Genomic DNA, 23,810 nt, shown 5'->3' with positions numbered 1-23,810 from the left:
CACATTTCTCCCCAAAGTTAGGTTGTTTACTGAGGCCAGCCATAAACCAGGCTCCCAGAGTAGCCCTTAATGTGAACTTCTACCTAAGGAACTGTGGGCTTACTGCTGTTTCACTGTCTTTAGCAGGGAACAGAGCACATTCACTTTGTGTTGCCATAGTTGTGAGCCTTTCAGTAAGGGCTTATTCTTTAGGGAAAGCTCAGCAGCATGACTCCGTTGATCAGTTTATGACAAGTACAAGTTGTTTTCGTGATGTATGTTCAGTTGGAATTTAGTACTGTGAGATAAACCCTGAGAAAGGACTTTGAAATCTGGAGGCCAGACTGACTCTTGCCTTGAGTATTTGAGGTACCCAGTGACCAACACTTTGTCACTCCTGCGTTTTTCCAACTGGAATGGCATATCTCCTGTAAAATCCATACTGATTAGACTTTTCTGGGCCAATACATAACATGGTTTAAATTAAAACTCCCCCGAAGGCTTGTTGTTCCCTTCAAGGGAATGTTCAACGAATTCATTGTTGCTTAATTAGAACAAGGGCAGTGCTCTGCCTTGACATAGCCGCACCATCACAGCCTTGCAGAGAAGTGCTGGCTTTGCCAAGTCCATTCTTGGCTCCCAGCAGTCAGGAAGGGTGCTCTCACAATTGCAGGATGCATGCCATTTGTAATGTTCTCTGCTCATGCATGTTGGAGGTGTGTCTTGTTCACCGCACCTGTTCTTACCCTCTAACTTTGTCTCTCCTGTCTACCAGGCCTCCCTCTTGTCTACCTTAGAACTAGGAGTACAGCCAGTCTGACTAACCTAGAGCACCAGATCTATGCTCGAGGTACAGTACAGCCAGAGGGCTTGCATCATTTTCCTGTTTCAAGAACTGCCTTATACGTCCATTTGTACATTGTTGTTGTTTTTTCTCATATGTGTTGTTAATTGGAGCTGAATTGTATATTCAGTTGTAAGTACTTTGCTTCAGTAACCTGAAAGAATGTCTCCAGCGGATGAGCAGAGCAGCACCTCTTTATGGCTGTGGCAGCAGACGTGACACCTGCTTTCTTACCATCTCCCTTGACCTCCTGTGAAAGTGGGATCAACTGCATACTACACAGTACAGAAAAGCCAAAGGCATGAAGGGCTCTTATAGGGGAAAGGAAGGAGGTGGGAAACTCCATCCTTCGGCAGGCAGTGCCTCATGGTTTGGCCTACAGAGTCTCCAGTCAGTGTGTATTCTCATGGGGATGCAGGGGTTCTGTAAAATAGGAGCTGTAATCATTAGTCATAGAGCCAAGAAAGTATTTCCCAACAAATTGCTTGGATACTGTTAGTTATTTAGCAGCACTCTTGCCCTGCGAGGAAATGTCACGAAACACGACAGAATCCACTAACAAGTGTTTTATTAAGATAAGAGAGAGAGACAGACGTGCACAAGCCTACGTAAAACACAGTGAATACAGTTGGAGCCAGGAATATGGCTCCGGCTTATAAAGGCTGGGCCACGCCTGCGCACACAGGCCCATGTGACTACTCCACTCATGTGGGTAGATCACATGGTTGCGCTGCGCACTTTACATAACCACGCAAAGCCACGGGGTCCTGGTCACGCGAGACATTTTGACCTGGAAATGGCTAGGCAGAAGTGCCTAGGTCTGCCAGGCATTCGCAACCATGCCCAACCGTGGGGGCGTGTTGTGAATCCATATCAGATATAAACCTTCGTTTCTTTACATAGGTATTTATGTACTTAGGAGATAGGAAAGAAAATGTTCCTGAAGAACTGACTGGTGAGTGAGAGTAGAAAGAAATACCACATTTTGGATCACCTGCATTTATTCCTTTGTGTTAATGAGCACTGTTAATCTGACTGATTCATGTTTGTGACTAATTTCAGATCATGGGTCTTGATATATCTTATTTTAAAAGGCATTTGAGCTGGATTTGGTGGTCTACATCTGTAATCCCAGCACTTGGGAGCCTGAGGCAGGAGGATCATAAGTTCTAGGCTAGCCATGGCTACATAGCAAGACCCTGACAAAAGAAAAGGAAAGATAAACCAAAAGGCATTTGAGCCTCTTTTCCTGGGAATACTGAACAAGGTTATTAATACAGAAGGGTCACTGTATATTCTGTTTTTAGAAGGCTCCACTGAGAGAGGTCTTTGAGAGAGGGCTCCCATCTTCATTTCTTATGAATTCACACAGCTGAGCTTTCCAGGATGATTTCCTCATTGAGGCAAAAGCCAAGCATTATTTCCCTGTTGCCAACGTGACAGACTCTTGTGGGCAGCTCAGGAATTTGCCTTTATTTCACTTCACTGTCTAGCATCAGACTTGGGGCTTCATTATCTTTGTTATGATTCACAAGCCAGGCCCTTTCTGATAGTGCGAACTGCTAGGTAGCATAAAAATCCCACTTCTTAGAATGGCCAATTATTCTGGGAAAAATGTGCAGAGGGGTAGGAATTTCCTCAGCTGGCCTCATTTGATGCTGAACTTGGATGTGAGGAGCTTGAGGCTTTTTCAGCCCCTGAAGAAATTGGATTTGCTCACTGGAGGCAGATTTTTGAGGTCATCAGGAAATAATGTTCTCTTTGATGGATTTGGGAGTTTTCTCTTGGTATTGTGCCAAAGGCAAGGACACAGAGGAGTTGGATGCTGATGCAGTGCTGGGATTTGTGTGTTCTCTGTGGTGTTTTAGCCTCTGTTATTAGGTCTGACCAGCACATGAAACTTGGGATCCTGTGCACTATGCCTTCCATGTTATCTAATCCCACAGCAGTAGACACATAGATCACTTTCTATGGATTTCTAGTACTTGATTGAGGCTGTATTTCAAGGTAAGTGGTTAAAGCCAATCTGCCACCTGTTCTTTCAATGCATGATTTGCAAGTGGAAACTTTCAATCTGGTTCACAGTGGGATGGGAAGGCATGTCTGGTCCTTTTCCTCTTGGCCCTTGTCTACTGTAAGGAAGGTGCTTGCATGCTCCTTGCTTGCATGGAGGGAGGCTCCTCCCCGAGCACATGAGCACTGTCTGTCCTTTATAAAGCTCTTACTGTAGCTTCATAGTTTTGCTACTGTTATGAATCAGAATGTAAATAATTTTGAGATAGAGGTTTGCCAAAGGGGGAGGGGTCTCAATCCACAGGATGAGAACCACTGCTCTAGACTGTTCCTGTCCTCAGAAGATGGCTGGTGTAGGTCGTGCTGAGTTGCAACTGTCCAGAGAGAACTTGTGTAAACCTGAAGTTGTCCATTTGACAGTCATCATGCTCCTCCCCTTTGGAAAGCTGTCACAATGCAAGCCCCAGAGAAAGTGATGGATTCTTAAGTAGGCTGGTGATGGTTGTGGCTAGACAGGCCATGATCATCATGGCTCGACAGGCATGGTTTATCTTCTTGGTCTTGCCTGTGGGAAGCACGTGGAATGATTTCAGCCTCACTGGTGTTCTCCACTGCTGGCATTTGCTGTTCCTTGAGATGTCCCCCCTCCCCGCCCCACATTGACATTGTGGTTGTTCTCAGGCTGTCTTTGTGCTTTCAGGATAAATGAAAGTGACGGCTGGACCCTGGGGCCTGCTGTGGTCATCAGTGTCCATGTGCTGTGAGCTCCTCAGCCAGCTGCCTTCCTACCCTGGATTGTCACTGCTGGGTGGTTCCTGCCGCCATCTCCCACTTACTTTATATGGTTATTGGAGGTGACAGGCACTTGGTCAGAGTGGACTGCAGAAGGGTCCTGAGGATACTGGAGTGCCTTCTGATAGTTCTCAGTATTCATAGTTAGTTCACCTTTCCCTAGAATTTGGTTATATCATTTTCTAGTAGTTGTTGTTTCTCTGCAGGTTCCCAATCAGAGGTTGTTTTGTGAAACAGCTGAATGGAATGTTGCCTTTGTAGCCTCCTTGATACCTTCCTTATGGTAGCTAGCTGGGTTGCCTGTGTTAAAAAGTGAACTATGTTGGAGATCTGGCTCTTCTGTGCAAGTATGAGGACCTGAGTTTGATCCCCAGAACCCATGTGGAAAAGCTGTGCACAGTAGCATGTGTCCATAATCCTAGTGTTGGTGTAGGAGGGGGACAGAGGCAGTCAGTCGTCAGTGAACTCCAGGTTCATGTGATGCCCTGTCTCAAAATAAGAGTAAGTAAGTGAGTACATAAGAAAGTGAAGAAAGATAGAGAAGACATCAGCTCTAGCTTCTGCATGCATGCCTGCACATGCGTGCACACACACACACACACACACAGTGCCCACTAAAAAGAAGAGAGAGCTAAAATTTCATTTTAAAAGCTTTCAGATAGCATGACCTTGATTCCCTAGTGAGAGAGAAAAAAGATTACGGGCTTTCGCCAGGGTTAGTGTTGAGAATGCATTGCTTGGGAGGGGTCACCAATGTCAGTCTTTTCTTTTCTTATTTAAATTTTAACCAGGTCAGGTCCTGATTCCCTCTTCTCAGCAGTAAGACCTGTGAGAGTTGTGGGGACTGTGTGTGTATGTGTGAGAGAGCCATCACACAGAGGCCAACACATCCATGACGCATCTGTTTGTCATGTCAGGAAGCCTGCAGTTCCTTTTCTCCAGAGACAGCTGTGGGTGCTGTCTCCAGGTATAGGAGGGTCTCTATCATGAAGACAGAGTAGATCTTAATAGTCTTCTGTTTGTTTGTTTGTCACAGCAGAGGTGAAAACCCCGAAGCGCAGGCAACCATTCGTCCCCTTTGCTCTTCGGAACCACACGGGATGCACACTGTGGTTTGCCACCCTGACTACCACACCCACCAGGTAAGGTGCTTTGATTCTGTCTCTGGAGCCACTTAAATCCCCAGCAACTTCCATGCAGCAGCCTGGCAGTGCAAGGTTGGTCCCTGCTCAAGGCCTCTGGGTTTGTAACTAAATCAGTAACTCATGCCCTGAGATTGATGGTGGAAATTCTGATTCTGCAAAGGACCACAGAGAAGTGGGTCCTGAGTGTGCAGTAGTGGAGCTGTGCTCATCTTGACCTGGAATGTGTTATGTTCACAGTCAGAGGGTGAGAGAAAAGTTATTCCAGGTCTCCTTAGGCGCCACACTCTTTAAGGAAGCTATATATGGTCACAAAACTAAGTATTTTACATTTTTTCTCTGAGCCTGCTTTGGAAATGCCCTCCACCTCCTCCTACTCCTGAACGCTTGTTTTTGTCTCTAAAACACACTTTGGCTCAGATAGCATTGGGTGGAGTTGGGAGGGCATGAGAACTTGCCTAAGCTAAATGCAAAGCTTGTCTGACAACTTTGCCTGCTTAGATGTTGGCTCACTATTCTAAATACATAGGGGAACATTTCCAGCTTCATGAAGTGCAGAACTGAGTAACTGTCAGCTGATTTGAAACTACATTCTCCTGTTTCCACTAGCTGTGAGGGTACCTCAGCCAAGACTTTGCTGTTTACCAGTTCACATCAGTTAACTTCTTGCTGGTCACCAGCATACTCCCTTAGAAAGTCCAGCCTTGGTTCACATGTTCCTGACTCACAGCTGGAGCAGGTGACTGGGTACTGACAGCTTTCAGGGGTTTCTTTCTTTTTGATGCATGTGTATGTGTGAGTGTGAATGAATGTGGCTGTGTGTGTGTGCTCATGCATGTTGTGTGTGTATGTGTGTGTGTGTGAGTGTGAATGAATGTAGCTGTGTGTGTGCTCATGCATATGTGTGTGTATGTGTGTGTGTGTGTGTGTGTGTGTGTGTGAGTGAATGAATGTGGCTGTGTGTGTGCGCTCATGCTTATGTGTGTGTATGTGTGTGTGTGAGTGTGAATGAATGTGGCTGTGTGTGTGTGTGTGTGTGTGTGTGCGATGCATGCATATGAGTGTGTATGCAGAGGCCAGAGAGCAACCTTGGATTCCATCCTCAAGAATGCTGTCTGCCTCCTTTGACAAAGGGTTTCTTATTGACTTGGGGCTTATTGATTGGGCCAGGCTGGCTATCCACTCAGCTCCAAGGATCCTGTTTTTCCTTCCTCAGTGCTAGGATGCATGCACCACCACACCCAGCATTCTAAGAAGTGAAGACAGGGGGATCCCTGGAGCTCAATGAACGGCCAGGTTAGTCAGTTGATGAGCTCCAGGTCCACAGAGAGACCCTGTTTCAGATAATGAGGTGGAGAGGCACTGAGGAGGACATCTGATGTTAACATCTGACCTTCACATACACAGATGTGCATGATATAACACACACATATGTTCAACACACACACACACACACACACACACACACACACACACGAACTTTCTTTAAATTAAAAAACATTGAAACAAGGCCTCACTATGTAGCCCAGGCTGGCCTAAAACTTGCCATATAGTAAAGACTGACTCATCCTCATTCCTCAGCTGAGGTGGTAAGTATGTGCTACTATACTCACCGTTCCTTTAATCTATTTCTACATATCCAAAGAAGTTGTGACCAAACCTGAAAGTAGCTAAAGTTACTGGCCTTTAAGGTCCTTTATGGGTCACAAAGAACAACCAGATTATATTATGCCGGTGTAGTCAGTCAGTAACAGGAGGACTGCTTCTCCTTGGTGGCTTGGAACTTCTGTAGACACAGCAGGGAGAGCAAGACAGGAGGGACAACTTGTCATCTGATCTGGTTCCAGGGCTGCACTGTCTCACAGTGGGAGTCCCGGGGTGGTTCCAGAAGGGAATGGAGCATTTCTGGATGATGCCCACAACGTCAGTGAGTGGCGAGAAGTCCTCACAGGTGAAGAGATTCCCTTTGAATTTGAAGCCAGAGGAAAGTTAAGGCACAGGTAATAATATATGGTTGTTTATTCCTCTGTGAAAGATGTGACATGGATGTAAATGTTTGTCCCTGGTGTTTTGTCTTTCATTTATTCATGACTTGAATGTTTTATTGTGAAAAGATACTTTGAAAGTCACTGTTTCCTCTTAAAATATAGACTGTCATGCAATCTGGAAAAGCGTTTCTTTCTATTCCCATTTACTCAATGTGTAAGGAGATAACTAAGTTATTTCAGAGTCTGGGCAAAGGCGAGATATATGCTAACACTCAGATCCATTGCATCCTGGCCAGGTTTCCACATGCAGGGGTGATGTGCTGTTCTAGAAAGGGTCTCAAAGCCTGGTGATTTCAATCTTAAAATACACTGTGCCACAACCTTTCTGTAAGCAGATAGGCTCAGGCTGCAGAGCCAGTAATAGTAAGGCAGCAGTTCAAAGCAGTGTAAGATTAACTCTTTAAGGGGCACTGTGCTGGCCTGACCACTCCTGAAGCAGCCAGCTAGAGGACTTGGTACAAATATGGAAGAAGGCTTTAAGTTAGTTTCCTGAAAGATAATAAAATGTCCAACAAGGCATCTCACTGTGTTTTCAGATGGGAAGGCTGTCGTGGGTGTAAATGGGTGAAGATTTAGTGTTTGAGCCTCTGACTGATTTCAGGGCAAGCTGAAGTGGAAGAGACTGGTTTCAGGCCGAAGCCCTGTGTTTCTGTGCAAACCTCTCTTACAACAAAGCACTCTTTTGCTGGTTTGCGCTGGCTAGTCGTGTCTGGCGAGGGTTTTGAATACGTGGGTCTGGGTCTCTGGGGGTCTTATGGAGGTGGGGGTGGAATCTCTATGCTGGACAGATTTCTGGGGTGTCCTGTTCTTCATGAGGCTCTTGTCGATGGTGACTTTGAATAAGCCCTGCCTCTTGCATTAGAGAAGGCTTGACCTTGGTGTCATTTCCGTCTTGGTTTCCATGTTCTGTATGTAACCCACTGTTCTGCTTGAACTCATCAAAATAAATGCCTTTTTTGGGCATTTTCCCCTTGGCACACTGTACCCTGTGCCGCCCTCCTCCTTTCCTGTCAGCCTCAAGTTCAGTTCCCCATTTCAGCCTTCTGGCTTGCATTAGGCAAAATCTAAAATAGAATTAAACGTGCAATTTCCTCCCATTCCTTCTGTTCTGCCCACTGCCTTCTGCTCCAATTTCAGCTGAGCGCTTGCGCTCTGTAATTCCGAGGGCTCTGACTCCCAGGCCTGCCTGTGGTTGTGTAGGGCCCGAGCCAAACAACTGGATGTGTTCCTGAGAGGAGTACAATTTTCAACAAAAGAACCAAAAAGAGAAAGCTTATGTACCCCCAAGGGCATAGTTACGTGATTTAGTGGCTAGTATACTTTGACCACCCCACTCAACTGATATCCACTGACTTCATTATCTCATGAAGGTTAGGTAAGGACTGCTGGGAGAGACCTGGTAAGCATACAGGATTTCATGGTTTGTATGAGAGGGGGGCAGATGCCCCTTGGTTCAAGCCCCTCACGTTTTACCACCAGCATAAAAGCCCGTCTTCTTGGCTTCTCTCGCTAGGTAATGCTAACAAGGTTTAAGTGGCTGACTTTTACATGGTTATACAATAAATTGGATTGGAGTCTCTGGTCCTGATTTCCTTCCTTTTTGAGACTGGACCCTTTCTGTTCTGATTGACAGACATACCCATGACCTGCACATCCATCAGCTGCAAGTTCGAGTGAATGGCTGGGAGCAAGTGAGCCCAGTGTCTGTGGACAAGGTTGGGACCTTCTTCCGGTATGCAGCACCAGACAAGAATTCCTCTTCCTCTACGGTGAGTGGCTGCTGCGAGGTGTCATGCCACACCCTGCCAGGCCACACTGTCACACAGTAAAGCTTGCAATAACCTTGCTCCAGGGAAGTGCTTTACTCCCATATTTCTAAGAAGAAGACATCTGGTTATTGGCTCAGACATTGGGTTGGTAATCAACATGCAGATAAGCCAGGCAATGGTTGACATCAGTAGAAAAAAAGGTGGGAATTGGGCAGCAACATGTTGTCTCATATAGGCAGAGATCTTTCTTGGCTGCTTACAGTCGGGGAAACTTGCATACAGTCATCCCTCAGTGTCTCTGGGGGATAGGTTTCACGACATCACCTGTCTGCCCATATCCAAATCTTAGGTGCTCAAGTCCCTTGTGTTAAGTGTCATAGTGTTTGCACACAGGTTGTGAACCGGAAATTGTCTCTAGACTTTCTAGGGTACCTAGCAGCAGGATTGCTGTGGAAATGATTGCTAATGCTGTATTGTTTTGGGGATAGAGACAAGGGAAGAGTTTGTGCATGCTCAGTACAGGGTTACCATTGTAAGCCTGACCACACAGCATATGATCTGGGCTTGGATGAGTCTGAGGGTGTGAGACCTTTGTAAATAGAGGGCCAACTATCTTGACTGTTTTTGATGTATTATAAAGCTTTATAATTTATATACATTTTCATATTATAGTGCTTTTCTGTGGTCCTTTTGGCACTGTGTCCCCAAATCCTGTGTAGCACAGAGGTAGAGAGGTGACCATTGCTGCTTTTTATCTGATCACACATGAGCTCACATACCTTCTCCCTAGTTTTGCCCTGGCCTGTGGTCCTGGGTCTGCAGGGCAGTGGGGAAGGATGCAGGCCATGGGGGAGGATACAGGCATCGGGGAAGGATGCAGGCAGCTTCCCTGGCTGCTAGTGTAGGCAAAGGCCAGTGTCCAGGTGATACAGGTTCCTTAAGTACTCTTGTGCAATCTTCATGGTCTCTTGGTCAGGTGACCTATTTATGGGCACCAGTGATGAAATAGAAACTGCAGAGACACTGGAGCTTTCCTCATGAGAGATACTTTTGGAGAACACTGTCCCACAGGTGTTTATTTTCAGTGCCTCTCTCTCTCTCTCTCTCTCTCTCTCTCTCTCTCTCTCTCTCTCTCTCTCTCTTTCTCTCTCTCTCTCTCTCTCTGGTACCGGTACCCCACCCATCTTTAGTGGGAGAAAACAATTCCCCCCATTTCTCTCCAGATTATTTTTCTGCCTAAATTCATGCCAGGCAGTGAAAGGACCAACTCTTCCCATGCATACGTTTCTATTTTGCATTGATGGATCCTGGAGAAACCTCACCCCCATTAAATGATTGTAGACTGAATTTTGTTTTTTCCCTACTGCTCATGACATAGTGTATTGTCTTTAGACATACTGTACCTGACAGTAGTTTCAAACACCTCTCAAGGCAGTTAGATTGTCACTGAATTTAATTGCACCTGTTATTGTGGGTCTGTGCTGACACTCTGACTCTTGTGACTCTCTCTTAGATTGGCAGCCCAAGCAGCAGAACAAATATCATCCATCCCCAGGTTTATGTGAGTATGATCTTTCTGTTGCTATCATTGTGCTTACTGAGTGTGTGCACCACACTGACATTGTCCATAGCTGTGTGTTTCTTGATGGTCAAAGGACTCTGTGGCCTGTGTGTGACTGGCATTTATCCTACCCTTTCCTACTAGTGGTTCCCCTAAATTAGTGCACATAGCTGAGGAATATGGTGCCTTCAAGGCTTCTTTTTCCCTCTCACCTGAATTAACCATTTTCCTGGTTCAGTTGTGGATTTCCTATGCTGGGTCCAAAGGCCATGCAAGGAAAATACAAGAAGTTAGATTACCTCCTTACTGGTGCTGAAATGTCATTGCAAAGTGACATGAATGACATGGTCCAGGCTTTCCTTTTCAATTTCTTGTGCCCCAGAATCCCAGGGACTGAAGTTTCAGGCGGGTCTGGAAGCTCTGGGGTATGGTGCTTGGGGGCTGGGCCAGTGGAAGCTTGAGATTTGATGGTGACTAGAATGTGCTCCTTAAAAACACTGCAGAGAAGGGGCTAGAGAGGTGGCTCAGAGAATCTAAGTTCAATTCCCAGCATATCAGGTAGCTCACAGCTGCCTGTAGCCCTGGCCTCAAGGGATCCAACTCCCTCTTCTGGCCTCCAGGGACACCTGCACATGCATGGCATCACTCATACTGAGATACACACATCCACATAAATAAAAATAACAGTAAAAACAAAACAAAATCCAATAATACTCCAGAAAAGATGGTTTGATTTCTGACTTGGACTTTCTAGCGCTCTAGTTTGGAAGCAAAGTGCTTTATTTTATTGCTTACTAGAGTGATTTTCACACAGTTTTGTAGCTTGAGTTTTCCTGCCTGGCTCACAGTCAGGACAAATCTCTGTCACCTGCCAGTCCCACAGCCTCTCAGACCCGACCAAGTAAACACAGAGACTTATATTGCTTACAAACTGTATGGCCGTGGCAGGCTTCTTGCTAACTTTTCTTACAGCTTAAATTAATCCATTTCCATTAATCTATACCTTGCCACGTGGCTTGTGGCTTACCGGCATCTTCACATGCTGTTCCTCATCATGGCGGCTGGCAGTGTCTCTCTGACTCAGCCTTCCACTTCCCAGCTTTATTCTCCTCCTTGCCCCGCCTACACTTCCTGCCTAGCCAATGGCCAATCAGTGTTTTATTTATTGACTAATTAGCAACACATTTGCCAAACAGAACATCCCACAGCACAGTTTGCTTTAATAAAGTTGGCAGAATGAAGCACTTGGCTGTGTATCTCATGTGGAATTTTTTTTTGGGGGGGGTGGGGTGGGTTCAAGACAGGGTTTCTCTGTGTAACAGCCCTAGCTGTCCTGGAGCTCGCTCTATAGACCAGGCTGGTCTTGAACTCACAGAGATCCCCCTTACTCTGCCTCCCGAGTGCTGGGATTAAAGGTGTGTGCCACCACTACCTGGCCCCATGGAATTAATTCTTAAATAAATATTTCTATATGGTAGTTGTACAAAGACTGTCAGATGTAAGCAAACATACAGGAACTTAACACAGCATCTGTAACCCAACAGCAATGATGAACCATTTTCCTCTGTTATATCAAGTGTCTAAACCTGGTGTTCTGTTTATAAAGGTTGTACATGCCTGTAAAAATCTCAGCACTTGGGAGGTAGGGTCAGAGGGTCAGGAGCTCAAGACCATCCTCAAGTGCATATTAAAAGTCAACCTGGGCTACATGAAAAGCAAAACAATTGAAACCAAATTGTGATTATGGAGCAGAATCTGGACGGTTATGATGAAGAAAGAAGTTTATTTTTGAAGTTCTTGAGTGCACATAGTAGTTTTTGGTCAGCATAATGGTAAGTTGAGTCACACTGAGAGAAAAAGAAGTCATGTACTCCTAAGGAATGGCCCCCAAACAGAAAAGGCTTTCCTGCACAATGTGCTTTTCGAGACAGGTTGAAGCCTCTGCAGGCATCTTTCTGTTTTCCTGTGTGTGTCCGGGCAGGACCCAGCCCCTTGTTAGTATTCAGGGAATGCTTTCTGAGCCTTAATTTGGAAGGAAGATGCCACATGAGGGAAACCAGTTAATGCCTTGCAAGGTCCTCCCTCAATGTCTCTAATTTGAGCTGTTTCAGATGACTGTTCTTTATTTCCTCAGGAAAGTTGAAAACAAGTCTTGTCTACAGTTTCTTTATGAGGGCTTTTGGTGTATTTTTGTTTTTACCAGTTCACAGGAAATTTGGAAAGTTGAATAGGTTGTTACCACCATCTTAGTTGAAGTTCTTTATAATATATCTGGAGTCCTAAGCATAACCCTCCCTCCCTTCCTCTGTAGAACTAAGGATTGAAGTCAGGGTCTCCTGCATGCTACTCAACACCCCACTGCTGAGCCATACCTCCAGCCCTGATGGTTTCTTTGGGGACATATTTTGTGGTGTCCTATCTGAGTAGATTATTTTATAGACATTTTTAGAGTTGGCTCTTTAAAGAAAAGATTTATTGATTTTCTTTATTAAGTAGTTTATGTGTATGTTTGCTTGCATGTATGTAAGTGTGCCGTGTAAATATCTTGTCCCTGAGGAGGCCAGAAGAGGGCAGGTCCCCTAGAACTGGAGCTATAGATGGTTGTGAGCTGCCATGTGGGTGCTAGGAATTGAACCTACTGAGGTATCTCTCTGGTTCTTTTTTTTTTTTTTTTTTTTTTAAAATGGGTGGGTGGTGGTTGTTTTGAGACAAGATCTCAAGACAGAGTAGCTCTGGCTACTCTGAAACTCACTATGTAGATTCCATGCTGGCCTCGAACTCACAGAGATCTGCCTGCCTCTGCCTCCTGAGTTGTGGGATTAAAGGCGTGTGCCACCATGCCCAGCAGTTCTGTCTCTTTTATGGCAATATTCATGTTTAGCAGTATTTATGGCCTGCTTGTTTACTTTAGAGTTGAAAATTGGTTTGGGGTGGATAATAACTCACTGAAAAGCTTTGGTGAGAGCAGTGCTCCAGACTTCTCATGGTCTGGAACTCACATACTGTGTGTTTTTCCAGATGCACAGTTATTTTCTTTCTCTCTTTTACAGTTCTCTTCGCTCCCACCTGTGAGGGTGGTATTTGCTGTCACAATGGAAGGCAGTGCTCGGAAAGTAATCACTGTCCGGTCGGCCCTCATTGTAAAGAATAGACTGGAAATACCAATGGAACTACGATTGGACAGTCCCTCAGCTCCTGACAGTACGTTCAGATGGTGTAGAACTAAGTATTGTCTACTGTTATTGTGACCGTCTGTCCCTATGCAGTCGGTATACATAGTGTGTCTTGCCTCTGTCCTGAGATAATGAGTCTTGAGGTGGGGACCGTCTCCTGCAAGTGCTAAAACCCTTATTTCTGTGACAGAGCCAGTGGTGCTTCCCGCCATCATGCCAGGGGACTCGTTCGCTGTGCCTCTACACCTCACTTCTTGGCGGCTGCAGGCCCGACCCAAAGGAATGGGTGTGTTTTTCTGTAAGGCTCCCATTCACTGGACCAATGTAGTAAAGACTGCAGAGGTCAGCAGCAGCAAACGGGAGTGCCACTCTATGGACACGGAGAAAAGCCGGTTCTTCAGGTGTGTATGCTGCTGGGATAGGTGCCTGGGTGTTGGCTTTTTCCCTTCATGGGCTCTGCAGACCCTTACCAAGTCCTTTGTTTTTGTTTAAAACCCTGAGTTCTCATTCCGTAAGTTCTGGAGTTAAAGTTTGTGGGAGGAACAACCAATGAAGGCTATATCAGCTCAGGGTGCAGTATGTGTGCATCTGTACAGAGAGAGTACACATAGGAAGAAAGAACAAAACAAAAATCACCAAGTTCCACTCTATTGACCATGCTGGGCTCAAACTCACAGAGATCTCCGAGTGCTGGGATTAAGGGCGTTCGCTGGCAGCCACCACCACCACTGGGAGCAGTAAGCACTCTTAACTGATCAGTCATTTCTCTAGCCTCACACACAAGTTCCATCTTTAGACACCAATATTTTATCAACACCCTGGAATCTTTCGTCATGTAAGTGTATAAGAACACTTACTCAAGTCCTTTCCACTGTGGCTCTTCTCTGATCCCCTCTAGAACTAGAGGCTCCTGGTGAAACCAAATAAGTGACTGGTGAGGACCTCGACAGTTTGTATCTACTGATGCTCAGGCTGAATTGCTTTCTACAATTTATTGTATCAGCACATTATCAAAACAGAGGAGGAAAGACAAATTTATCCTAAGAATATTGCTATATTGTAGATAGTAAGATTATTTTTAATTCCAAGTCTTTTAACTTAGTTCATAAAATATGCAACATATGATATCAGTTGACAAGGATATTTAAACCTGCAAACCTGTAATGTTATCTTCTGTGGGTTTTTACTTGTAGTGTTTGTAGATGAACATTTGTGGGATTCTTTAACTCTGGCAAGTACAGAATCATTGAACCATTTTAATTAAAAGAAATATTTTCTGTGTGTGTGACTTGTGAGGGTAAAAAAAAAAAAAAATCACCAAGTTCTTGTATCTAAATCAGGAAGCCAAATCCTGGCCCAGGGTTTTTCTTAAGGAATAATTTTAAAGTAAAGATTCACTCCCGGTGTTGACTTTCTTGAGCATGTTGACAAAATCACCTCACCACTTAAACCTGTGTTTCCCTCTGTAGCCTGTGAGGGCATCTTCCTGGGGAGAGACACTGGATTGCTGCTTTCAGGCTTTCGGAGACCTTACACCCCATCCAGACGAGAGCTCACCTGCTCTACTTTCCATACAGTGAAAATGGACATTCATTTAGTTTAAACATACAAAATAAGTACAAGCATAGTATGGAGACTTCTAGTACACCCTTGTCCTAAATGTGCCGGTTATAGGGAGACTAAAAAGAGAAATAGATGAATACGCATGGAATCACAATTGACAAAATAATGAAGAGATCAAAGATTTTAGCCACACTGCCAACCAGCTTGTTTTAGTTGGCATATGCACAGAGAATACCTTGCCCAGTAATTCCTGATTGTATGTTATTTTCAAGTTTGTGTGGAACATTCTTTAAGAGAGGCCATCTCTTGGGCCATAGAATTAAGATCAATAAATATTTAAAAATTGAAATCGGCTGGGTGGTGGCGGTGAACGCCTTTAATCCCAGCACTCGGGAGGCGGAGGCAGGCGGATCTCTGTGAGTTCGAGGCCAGCCTGGGCTACCAAGTGAGTTCCAGGAAAGGCACAAAGCTACACAGAGAAACCTTGTCTCAAAAAACCAAAAAAAAAAAATAAATAAAATAAAAAATAAAAAATAAAAATTGAAATCATACAGCATATATATCCTGCTTATAATAGAATTTAATCAGGTCAACAGCAATAAGATACCTAGGCAACCCTCAAATATTTGAGAATCAAACAATAAATATACTTCTAAATAACCTTTGGGTCAAAGGAGAAATTACAAGGGAAATTAAAAAATACTTTGAATTGAACAACAACAATAAAAACAGTAATAATAAAGACATGTCAAAAATGGGGCATCCTGCAAAAGCAGTTCCTATGGGAAAGCTAAAGTTTTTAATGTTCTGTGAGAAAATAAAAACAGGTAAAATTACCCATTTAGCCTTGAGAAGCTAATAAAAGAATGAAAGCTAGTAAAAGCCAGGCACAGAAACACACATCTGTAATCCTAGAAGTCGGGACATGGAGGGAAGAGGATCAAGAGTTTGAGGTCATCCTCAGATTTATTGTGAGCTTGGGGCTGGCTTGGGCTACATGAGACCCTGTCTTACCCAAAACCAAAACCAAAGCCTACACACACACACACACACACACACACACACACACACACACACACACACACGCTGCAGTTTTAACAAAAGTATGATTCCCTATGATTTCTTTTTTAAACATCCTTAGTGGGTTTTTTTTTTTTTTTAATTTAATCTCTCTTCCTTAATTGTTAGCTTGATACAACTTGGAGTCATCTTAGTGGCAAGCTTCAATTAAGGAATCACCTAGATTAGATAGGCTTGTGGGCAAATCTGTGGGGGATTGTCTTCATTATTAACTGATGTGGGTGGCACCATCCCTAGGCAGGTGAGCAGTCCCGGGCTGTACATGAGCCGAAGAGTGAGCCAGCTCTTTTCTTCTTTAAAGTGCTTTTGGTCAGAGTGTGTTATCACAGCAATGGAGTGCAACTAAAATACCAAGTGTACAACAACATGCATAAATTCTGTTAACAAGAAAAAAGACCAACATAGAGTAGTGTATACTATGTGACCGCATTTGTATGGAGTTCAAGACAGGGGTTTCTTGAATGGCCGGGAGAACAAACTGTTTGGAAAATTAGTGAAGGCCCTTTGAGGGTAAAATAGTCTTTAACTTGTATGGAGTGATGGTTACACAGGAGCACATAATGGCCCAAACCCATTAAACGCCAGTAAACCTATACATTTTACTGTGTGCCACATCTCAGTACATATATTTTTATCAAGGGTTACAGCTATCTGGCTGACCCGAACTGTCATTCAGCTAAGGGGAAACAAATTCCAGTTCTTAATTCAGTCTGATGTTTTTCATACTGTTTTATCTTCACAGGTTTTGTGTGGCCATAAAGAAAGAGAATTATCCAGATTACATGCCCTCAAACATATTTTCTGATAGTGCAAAACAGATTTTCAGACAGCCTGGGCATACCATATATCTCCTACCAACAGTGGTCATCTGCAACTTGCTGCCTTGCGAACTTGACTTCTATGTGAAAGGAATGCCAATTAATGGGACCCTTAAACCTGGCAAAGAGGCAGCCCTCCCCACGGCTGATACATCTCAGAATATTGAACTGGGTAAGGCTGCCTTAGCATTATTTGTAGTAATGCTGTGAAAAATACCAGGGAGTATTTTGTGAACGTTCTAAGCCCCTTGGAGAAATCAAGTTGCATGTGATATCTCATTGAACCAACTCAGAGCCAAGGACTCAGCCAGGCAGCGGTCAACAGAGCCCTTTTTCTTGTGTGTGGGTATAGGGAGTGATTCCATCATTTCAAACTGTGCATATTCCCAGCTGTAGAATGGGGAGAGGCAAGTGTTTGTATGCACTCATCCCTTCAGGAAGAAGGCAGGCTCTATCTATGCCCTCATGTAATCCTTACAGCAGCACTTATTTGGACCATTTTATTGATGCAGAAATAGAAGTTGCAATGCTTATTGTACCAAGTAACGTAACTTTGTAAGGGTCAGGGTAGAGAATAACCACACTTCAAATACCAAGAGGATGTCACTAACCATAGCTTTACTGGGGCCTACAAGGAACTCTGGGATTTGAATGGTAAACTTTGGGCGGTGATGGTGCACGCCTTTAGTCCCAGCACTTGGGAGGCAGAGGTAGGAGGATTTCTCTGAGTCTGAGGCCAGCCTAGTCTACAGAATGAGTTCCAGGACAGCCAGGGACACACAGAGAAACTCTGTCATAAAAACAACAAAACAAAGAAAACCACACATGTTCATCATGCTGTTCAAATCTGTTCTAGGCTTTTCTTTTGGGCCACCAACCAGCTCCCAAATTATGACACAGAGACTTATTATTAGTTTGAATGTTCGGCCTAACTTAGCTCATTTCTGACTAGCTCTTTTAACTTAAATTAAGCTTTTTCTCTTTATCTACCTTTTGCTTTCTGTATATCCTACTTTCATTGATTCTCTATGTCTGGCTGGTATCTGCCTGGCTTTTTTCCTGGGCAGGTCCCTCTTTCTCTCCTTCTCTTCTCTTTTGAGCCTAGATTCTCCTCCTATTTATTCTCTCTGCCCACCAGCCCTGCCAATCCTTTCTCCTGCCTAGCTATTGGCTGTTCAGCTTTTTATTAGACCAATCAGGTGCCTTAGGCAGGCAAGGTGAAACACATCTTTACATAATTAAACAAACAGAGCATAAACAAAAATCACACACCTTTATACAGTTAGAGATATTCTGCAGCATAAACAAATGTAACACATCTTTGTCTAGTTAAAAGAATATTCTACAGCACTGACTTCTTAATGGGACTCTTGGGCTCTGGTTGCTTCATATTTGTTCCCATCCAACAAGATGAAAGTAGCCTTGAGCTTTCTACCACGGACATCCTCAGGGATTTCTCTCAAAGGACTCCAGTTTAGTTTTGTTATAGGCTGTTTTTGACAAACTCAAGTGCAAGTCCAGAAAAATCAATGTTTTGTACCTTTAGGGGTGTCACTGGAGAACTTTCCACTCTGTAAAGAATTGCTCATCCCACCTGGGACCCAGAACTACATGGTCAGAATGCGACTCTATGATGTCAACCGGCGGCAGCTGAACCTCACCATCCGCATTGCATGTCGTGCAGAAGGATCCTTAAAGATCTTCATTTCCGCGCCATATTGGCTAATCAACAAAACAGGTATACCCGGAGAGCATCCAGGTAGACCTTTGACATGGGCATTTGAATGTCTTTGCTCAGCTGACCAACTGGAGCCAGTGCAGACAGACATTACTTCAGAAGTCTGCTCTGCTGCCCAGTCGTCCCTACTGTCTCACCATAGTCAAGCTGCCCATTTAGGTTCCTGTAGACAATGGGCTGCGCCCTGACAAACTCCCTCCCTTTGCTTTCCCCGAGGTGCTTTCTCCCTTTTGCTGTTTGCATGTTTCATGGGGAGACTGGGTGGGAACGTTATAAACTTTTCCCTCCTTCCTAAAGGGTTACCACTGATCTTCAGACAGGACAATGCAAAGACAGATGCTGCAGGCCAGTTCGAGGAGCATGAGTTGGCCCGGAGCCTGAGCCCTCTCCTGTTCTGCTATGCGGACAAAGAGCAGCCAAACCTGTGAGTGTGGCTATGGGTGGGCGGGCCAGTGAGCTAGCTGGGGAGAAATCAGCAAGGCTAGAATCTACCTGTGTAAGTGTAAGTAGGACTGTCCTGTAGGCCACAGGCCTGACTTGGCAACAGTGGAGCCCTATCTTAATGGCATTCTTTTTTTTAACCCGAGTTATATGTTATTTGATATGGAGAATAAACCATTTGTGAGTTTGCAATGAAAGGTAATTTTATTTTATTGAAGTAGGAGTCTTATTTGTAACTGTGCCAAGGAAGAGAAAGTGGGCACCCCCCTCTCTTTACTGCCATCTCCCTTCTGCTAGCAGCTTTGAGACCTGGAGAGGATTGAGTGGCGTTAGGGAGGAGACAGGTTGTCCTTGGTGAAATCTTCAGCCCGTGAATCCTGCTGAGATTGTTTGTGGGAGGTTTTGAAATCCCAAATGTGCTGTTATACCATCTTCAAATTCATGGAAGTGGGGGTGGAGGAGCAGTTGTGAGGTTAAGTGAGGTGTCTTTTAAGGCATGTAGGGACATTAATCCACTTTTGTTGGTTTTTGCATTCAGTTTTCCTCAGGAGTTTACAGCCCCAATCTAAAGATAAATTGGTATGTCTTGTATTTCTTACCACCTTCTGTAGGGCGCTGCTGAAACCTCACAGGAAGGCTGTCTCAGTGCATTCCAGTGAACACTGTGAGGTGGCCCCAGTTCAGTGCTGTGAGACGGTCCCAGTACAATCCAGTGGACACTGTGAGGTGACCCCAGTGCACTTCAGTGGACACTGTGAGGTGGTTCCAATTCAGTGCAGTGGACACTGTGAGGCAGTCCCAGTGTACTCCACTGGACACTGAGGCAGTCCCAGTGCACTTCAGTGGACACTGTGAGGTGGTCCCAGTATACTCCAGTGGACACTGTGAGGTGGTCCCAGTATACTCCAGTGGACACTGTGAGGCGGTTTCAGTACACTCCAGTGGACACTGTGAGGTGGTTCCAGTACACTCCAGTGGACACTATGAGGTGGCCCCAGTTCAGTGCAGTGTACACTGTGAGGCAGTCCCAGTGCACTCCAGTGGACACTGTGAGGCAGTTCCAGTACACTCCAGTGGACACTGTGAGGTGGTTCCAGTTCAGTGCAGTGGACACTGTGAGGTGGTCCCAGTGCAGTGCAGTGGACACTGTGAGGCGGTTCCAGTATACTCCAGTGGGCACTGTGAGGTGGCCCCAGTACACTCCAGTGGACACTGAGGCGGTCCTAGTTCAGTGCAGTGGACACTGTAAGGTGGTCTCAGTGCAGTGCAGTGGACACTGTGAGGTGGTTCCAGTTCAGTGCAGTGGACACTGTGAGGTGGTCCTAGTACACTCCAGTGGACACTGAGGCAGTCCTAGTTCAGTGCAGTGGACACTGTGAGGTGGTCCCAGTGTAGTGCAGTGGACACTGTGAGGTGGTCCCAGTGTAGTGCAGTGGACACTGTGAGGTGGTCCCAATGCACTTCAGTGGACACTGTGAGGTGACCCCGGTGTACTTCAGTGGACACTGTGAGGTGACCCCTGTGCACTTCAGTGGACATGATGTGCTTATCATAGCAGCTTTGAGACCTGGAGAGGAGTGAATGGCATTAGGGAGGAGATAGGCTGTCATGGCCAGCCTGAGTCTAGTGTAAGGTTACAGTTAGTCAGAGCTCAGGCTGTCAGAGGAGACATATCCAGGCAAAATGCAACTATGAAACTCTTATTTATTTGATAAAATAAGCCCTAGATGGTTCTTTGAATGCAACACTCAAATTTCAGACATGTGATATATCCAGTAGTCTCTTTCTCTCTCTCTCTCTCGTGGCAGTCTGAGCTCTAAGACTTGGCATTTGTCACAGTTTGGTTTACCGGTGGAAGTCACACTTCTCAAAGGGTTTCGTGTAGACCATCTCATTGCATTCTCCTTAACCTCCAGTGGTTTAGGGAGGGCAGGAAAAACTATTAAGATGAGGAAACTGAGGCCCAGAGGCAGAGGTACCTGCCCAAGGCCATATGGAGTGTTAGTGGCAGAGCTGGAACACACATTCTGGAGTCTTTTTCCAGGTTCTATGATGAGGCTCCAGCCACTTCATCAGTGCTCTTACCATTGTGATCATACCGGTTCTTAGAAAGACACCCCACCAGCTGCCTCGCTTTACAGTATTTTCTCAGGGGGTTTTCTTAAATCTTTGGATTTTAAGGAAATGGTAGAGATTGTAGCATGTGATAAGCTTATGGAGAATTCTAGGGTTTTCTACCAAAGTGATTAGCTGCAGATCTCAGTCATTCACCCACTGCTGTGCTGTGGCTACCTCTGGGGTTAACTGTCTTGCTGTGTTTGGGGTCCACAGGAGGTAAGGTTGAGAGTCAGTGTGAGAGACCTAAGCAGGTGGCAGCCACAGTGTTTCCTTATTTGGAATCTGTTGTGGATGGATGTGTATATGTTTGCCCTTCTCCCACCACAGCTGCACCATGAGAATTGGAAGAGGGATTCATCCAGAAGGCATGCCAGGCTGGTGTCAGGGCTTCTCCCTGGATGGTGGTAGTGGTGTTCGAGCTTTGAAAGTCATCCAGCAAGGAAACCGCCCAGGGCTCATCTACAACATTGGTGGGTCATGTTTGGGGCTGAGGGCGGGCAGATTGGGACCCTTGGCCAAAGACCTTAGGCCTGCATGAGTAAACCAGCTATGCATGTTGGCCTGGCAACAAGAGCAGGTTTTCTGATTTGGTGGTGGTCATATATCCTTCTCTGAATGCTAGATTGGTATCTACGTAGATACGTTCTCTGACAAACCCCTTTTTTTCAGGGGAATAATAGACACACTTAGAGCACTTTCATCCTCCTAGTGTTCCCACACATTCATTCAAACTTAGAAACCATGAGCAGGTAAGAAGAGTTCACCTGAAGTGGAGAGCTTGACTGACAGTCCAGATGCAGATGGGAGGCTTGGGTCAGAGGCAGGAGGACAGTGGTGTGTAAATTTGAGGCAGGAAATACGGTAAAATGTACCTGGGGGTATCAAGTCCCCAACTTGTCTTCCTGGGTGTGTCAGGGAGGGTTCTATACCCATGTCTCTCAGTGCCACCTGAGGACATATGGAGCATTTCCTGAAGGCACAGGGTCAGTTGGACTAAGTATTCCTCATGTTTTATGTGTTAGCATTGTGTCCTTGTAGTAAATCATTCCCAGGGACTTTACAGCCATGTTTAGCCTAAAACTGCTTAGTCCTGGGTCCTGTAGAACTTTCTGTAATGCTGGAAGTTTTCTCATGCACACCCCCAGCACAGTAGCCCAAGCCATAAGCAGCCACTGAGCACCTGAGTGCACGTTTCTGAGGATGGTTGTGTAACCAAGGGAGCCATCAACTTTTCATTTTATTCAAATTTTTTAAAAGATTTATTTTATTTTCTTTGTATGGGTGTTTCACATGCTTGTCAGGATGTGTACCATGTGCATGTAGTGCCCAAGGGGACCGAGAAGATCGTAGGATTCTCTAGAGTGTTGTGCAGTGTTAATGTTGGTCTAGACAGTCATGTTGTAGGAGGGAGAACCATGATAAGTATGGTTTACCCTGAATCCTCCAGAGTAATGGGATAGTTTAATCTTGAGTTTTTTTGTAAAAATCATTTAATTATTGTTTGTATGTTTTGTGTATGAGCATGTGCATGTGCATGTAGAATACAGCTTGCAAGAGTTGGTTCTTTCCTTCCGTCATGTGGATCCTGGGAATTGAACTGAGGTTATCTTGGAGGCAAGTGCCTATAGCTGCTGAGTCATCTCGGCTGCCCTACTTGAGATTTCTGAAGAGCAGAATTATCCAAGTGTGTAGCTAGAGTTTTCCTGCCTGGCCCACCTCAGGACAAATCTCTCTCACCCGCCAGACCCACAGCCGCTCAGACCCAACCAAGTAAACACAGAGACTTATATTGCTTTCAAACTGTATGGCCCATGGCAGGCTTCTTGCTAACTGTTCTTACAGCTTAAATTAATCCATTTCCATTAATCTATACCTTGCCACATGGCTCGTGGCTTACCGGGATCTTCACATGCGGCTTGTCATGGCAGTGGCTGGCAGTGTCTCCCTCACCCAGCTTCCTGTTCTCTCAATTCTCCTCTCTGTTAGTCCCGCCTATACTTCCTGCCTGGCCACTAGCCAATCAGGGATTTATTTATTGACCAATCAGCAACACATTTGACATACAGACCATCCCACAGCACAAGTGTAGTTTCCTTTTCAGATTATTTAACCTGGATTTGTATTCATGCTCCCATCAAGCTCTTTCTTATAGTGGACATAAAGATTTGAAAAAGAAACCAGCTTTATTTGAGCTGAAAAGAGTATTCTACTTACATTTGTCTGCTCCACCCCTTGAATTGGCATGGCTTTCTGCTGGCCTGTCTTGCCCTTAATTTGTTTTCCAAAACAAGCTACCCAGGTTGGCTGGAAGCTTGATTTGGGAAGGGAAAGGAATGGAAGTTACTCCTTTTAACACAGCTCTTGCTGAGAGCCACAGAGTTGAGGCAGGCAAGCAAGAGGAGCAGTGAGCACATGTGTAAATGTGCATGCATGTGTAGCTGTGTATGCAGGTGTAAACTGTAAATGCATGTGTAACCTTGCAGTATCTGTACATGTGTGTGCTAGGAGAGTGTTCCCATTGGCCTGTCTTCTGAGTGCTGTCCTTCTTCTGAGTGAAGGGGCAAAAGGGATGGGCCAAGACAGGATCCTAAAAGTCCTTGGGTTTGTAACATTTGTGTATGTGTTGTCAATATGTGAACTGCCCTGGTGCATACAACCAGCTTCCTATTGGGAATGTTTACAGCACAGTCCCCAACAGGAAAGCCGGGGACATGCACCTCGAAAAAGATGG

The 23,810-nt window shown here is 45.1% G+C and overlaps 1 protein-coding gene across 1 annotated transcript in view; it reads left to right on the top strand.

The window, feature by feature from the left end:
- Vps13d (vacuolar protein sorting 13 homolog D) overlaps positions 1-23,810 on the top strand; it is a 234,382-nt gene that overhangs the window by 97,843 nt on the left and 112,729 nt on the right. The window contains exons 40-50 of the mRNA XM_059255348.1: positions 755-829; positions 4,668-4,770; positions 6,618-6,770; positions 8,452-8,587; positions 10,101-10,148; positions 13,199-13,349; positions 13,512-13,722; positions 16,707-16,954; positions 18,329-18,520; positions 18,818-18,944; positions 21,407-21,549. Of these exons, the coding sequence (XP_059111331.1) occupies positions 755-829; positions 4,668-4,770; positions 6,618-6,770; positions 8,452-8,587; positions 10,101-10,148; positions 13,199-13,349; positions 13,512-13,722; positions 16,707-16,954; positions 18,329-18,520; positions 18,818-18,944; positions 21,407-21,549 (1,587 nt within the window). The remainder of the gene's footprint in view (positions 1-754; positions 830-4,667; positions 4,771-6,617; positions 6,771-8,451; positions 8,588-10,100; positions 10,149-13,198; positions 13,350-13,511; positions 13,723-16,706; positions 16,955-18,328; positions 18,521-18,817; positions 18,945-21,406; positions 21,550-23,810) is intronic.

The sequence above is a fragment of the Peromyscus eremicus genome, chromosome 2, assembly GCF_949786415.1.
Source record: "Peromyscus eremicus chromosome 2, PerEre_H2_v1, whole genome shotgun sequence".
NCBI lineage: Eukaryota > Metazoa > Chordata > Mammalia > Rodentia > Cricetidae > Peromyscus > Peromyscus eremicus.
Note: the sequence above shows the minus strand (reverse complement) of the source record. Positions and strands in the feature narration are given on the sequence as shown.